We start from the raw sequence: 2,366 nt of genomic DNA on the forward strand, positions 1-2,366 counted from the left end.
AGGTAGACGATCATCCTGAGGTGCTGGATGTAGCAGCAGTGGAAGCAGCACTGTCATTTTGTGAAGAAAATGATGATCCCCAGTCTCTGCCTGGTCCCTGGGAGCACCCTATGCAGCAGGAGAGGGACAAGGCAGTACCTCTCCCTACACCAGAGATGACAGTGAAGCAAGAGAGGCTGGACTTTGAGGAAACAGAAAACAAGGGAATCCATGAACTGGTGGACATCAGGGAGCCCAGTGTTGAGATCAAGGTGGAACCTGCAGAACCAGAGCCAGGCATTTCAGGGGCTGAAATAGCTGGAATTATTCCAGCTACAAGTATGGAGCCACCAGAACTCAGGAGTCAGGACATGGATGAGGAACCCAGAAGTACTACAGCTGGAGAGATTGCTGAAGCAGATGTTGCCAGTGCAAAAGGCGATGAGACTCCACTAACAACTGTGAAGACAGAGGCATCTCCTGAAAGCATGTTGTCTCCATCACATGGCTCAAATCCCATTGATGACCCTTTAGAGGCAGAGACTCAGCACAAGTTTGAAATGTCAGACTCATTGAAAGAAGAATCAGGGACTATTTTTGGAAGCCAGATAAAGGATGCCCCAGGTGAGGATGAGGAAGAAGATGGAGTCAGTGAAGTGGCCAGCTTGGAGGAGCCTAAGGAAGAAGATCAAGGAGAAGGCTATTTGTCAGAAATGGATAATGAACCCCCTGTGAGATAGAGTGATGATGGTTTTAGCATACATAATGCTACTCTGCAGTCACACACACTGGCAGACTCCATCCCCAGTAGCCCTGCTTCTTCACAGTTTTCTGTCTGTAGTGAAGATCAAGAAGCTATTCAAGCACAAAAAATCTGGAAGAAAGCCATCATGTTTGTATGGAGAGCTGAAGCTAATCATAGGTATGCCAATGTCTTTCTGCAGCCTGTTACAGATGACATAGCACCTGGCTACCACAGCATTGTTCAGAGGCCTATGGATTTGTCAACTATTAAGAAAAACATTGAAAATGGACTGATCCATAGCACAGCTGAATTTCAGCATGACATTATGCTGATGTTTCAGAATGCTGTAATGTATAATAGCTCGGACCATGATGTCTATCATACGGCAGTAGAGATGCAACGAGATGTCTTGGAGCAGATCCAGATGAGACGTGAGTGCGTTTGGTTGGATTCTCAACAAGACTGTCCCAATGAATCTGAGTTGAGCAACGACTGCAGGTCCCTCTTCAGCTCATGAGACTCCAGTCTGGATCTTGATGTGAGCAGCTGGAGAGAAACTGAGGATCCGAGGGCTGAAGAACTAGAGGAAAGCAGCTCAGGGAGAGAACATAGTGAACTTCTTGTAGGGGATGGAGTCAGTGAGGAATCTCAGGAAGAGTCAGAGCAAATCAGCCGCCAGAACCTCCTCCACTTTCTCTCTGAGGTAGCTTACTTACTGGAGCCATTGTGCATTAGCAGCAAAGAATCAAATGAAGGCTGTTGCCCTCCAGCTGGTATCAAACAAGAGGGAAAGGAAATTGAAACTGTTGAAGGAGAAGGGGAGCCTTGTAGTGAGACCAAAGAGCGTTCAGCCAAGGTAGACTTCTTAGAAACTGAACAGAAGCCACTGGCAGAAGATGGAAAGCCAGAAATGGCTATATCTCCCTCAGCTATTCATGCAGTTCGGGGACTACCCACAGAGAGTGAAGAGGGGGATTCACAGGGAGAGGCTCAACAAGAATCTAAAGAGGAAGACCAGAGTGAAGAGTATGTGTCAGAAATGGAAGAGCAGCCCCCTTCTGGTGAGTGTGATGATGGCTTCAGCACTCCAGAGACTCCTCTGATGGATATCCTTTTCAGCCATGCTACCTCCTCAAAGCTGATTGATTTATGCAAAGTTGTCCCTGTTAAGGATCATTCACTATTTAAGAAGACAGTCCTGCCAGTCTGGAAGATGATTGCCAGTCACAGGTTCAGCAGTCCATTTCTGAAGCCTGTGTCAGAAAGGCAGGCTCCAGGGTACAAGGATGTGGTGAAAAGGTGCTGAGTGCTTGGTTAGACAAAAAAGGAGACTTTAGTGTGGAATGAGAACAAGCCAACCAAGTGGATGATGGAAGACAAACTAGAGCTGCTACCCTAACCTTTTCTGGAGTTTGAATCTCTTCCCTGAGACTCTAATCCATAGAAGATCTCAGTACTTGTTTACCACTTCCCTGTTATCTTTTCTAGTAAAAAAAGAAAACCTTAACTCATAGTCAAGGAGTCAAAGATGCCTGTGCACATGATATTAAAAAAATAGGGAAACTGAGTTTTAGGTTTATGCCCTTTGTTCCATAGGTTAATTAGTTTAAACCTTTTATTAATGCTCCATAAATAAATGTTA

The 2,366-nt window shown here is 45.6% G+C and overlaps 1 protein-coding gene across 1 annotated transcript in view; it reads left to right on the top strand.

Moving 5' to 3' along the window:
* Nucleotides 1-2,030, top strand: part of LOC100961907 (bromodomain-containing protein 8-like) — a gene marked incomplete at its 5' end in the record, with an annotated part of 2,949 nt that extends 919 nt beyond the window's left edge. Inside the window, 1 exon segment of the mRNA XM_023519405.1 lies at nucleotides 7-2,030. Within this exon segment, the coding sequence (XP_023375173.1) occupies nucleotides 7-2,030 (2,024 nt within the window).
* Nucleotides 2,031-2,366: the final 336 nt, after the last annotated feature.

This window comes from Otolemur garnettii, unplaced genomic scaffold (genome assembly GCF_000181295.1).
Source record: "Otolemur garnettii isolate 467f Iridium unplaced genomic scaffold, OtoGar3 scaffold00174, whole genome shotgun sequence".
In the NCBI taxonomy this organism is placed as follows: Eukaryota; Metazoa; Chordata; class Mammalia; order Primates; family Galagidae; genus Otolemur; species Otolemur garnettii.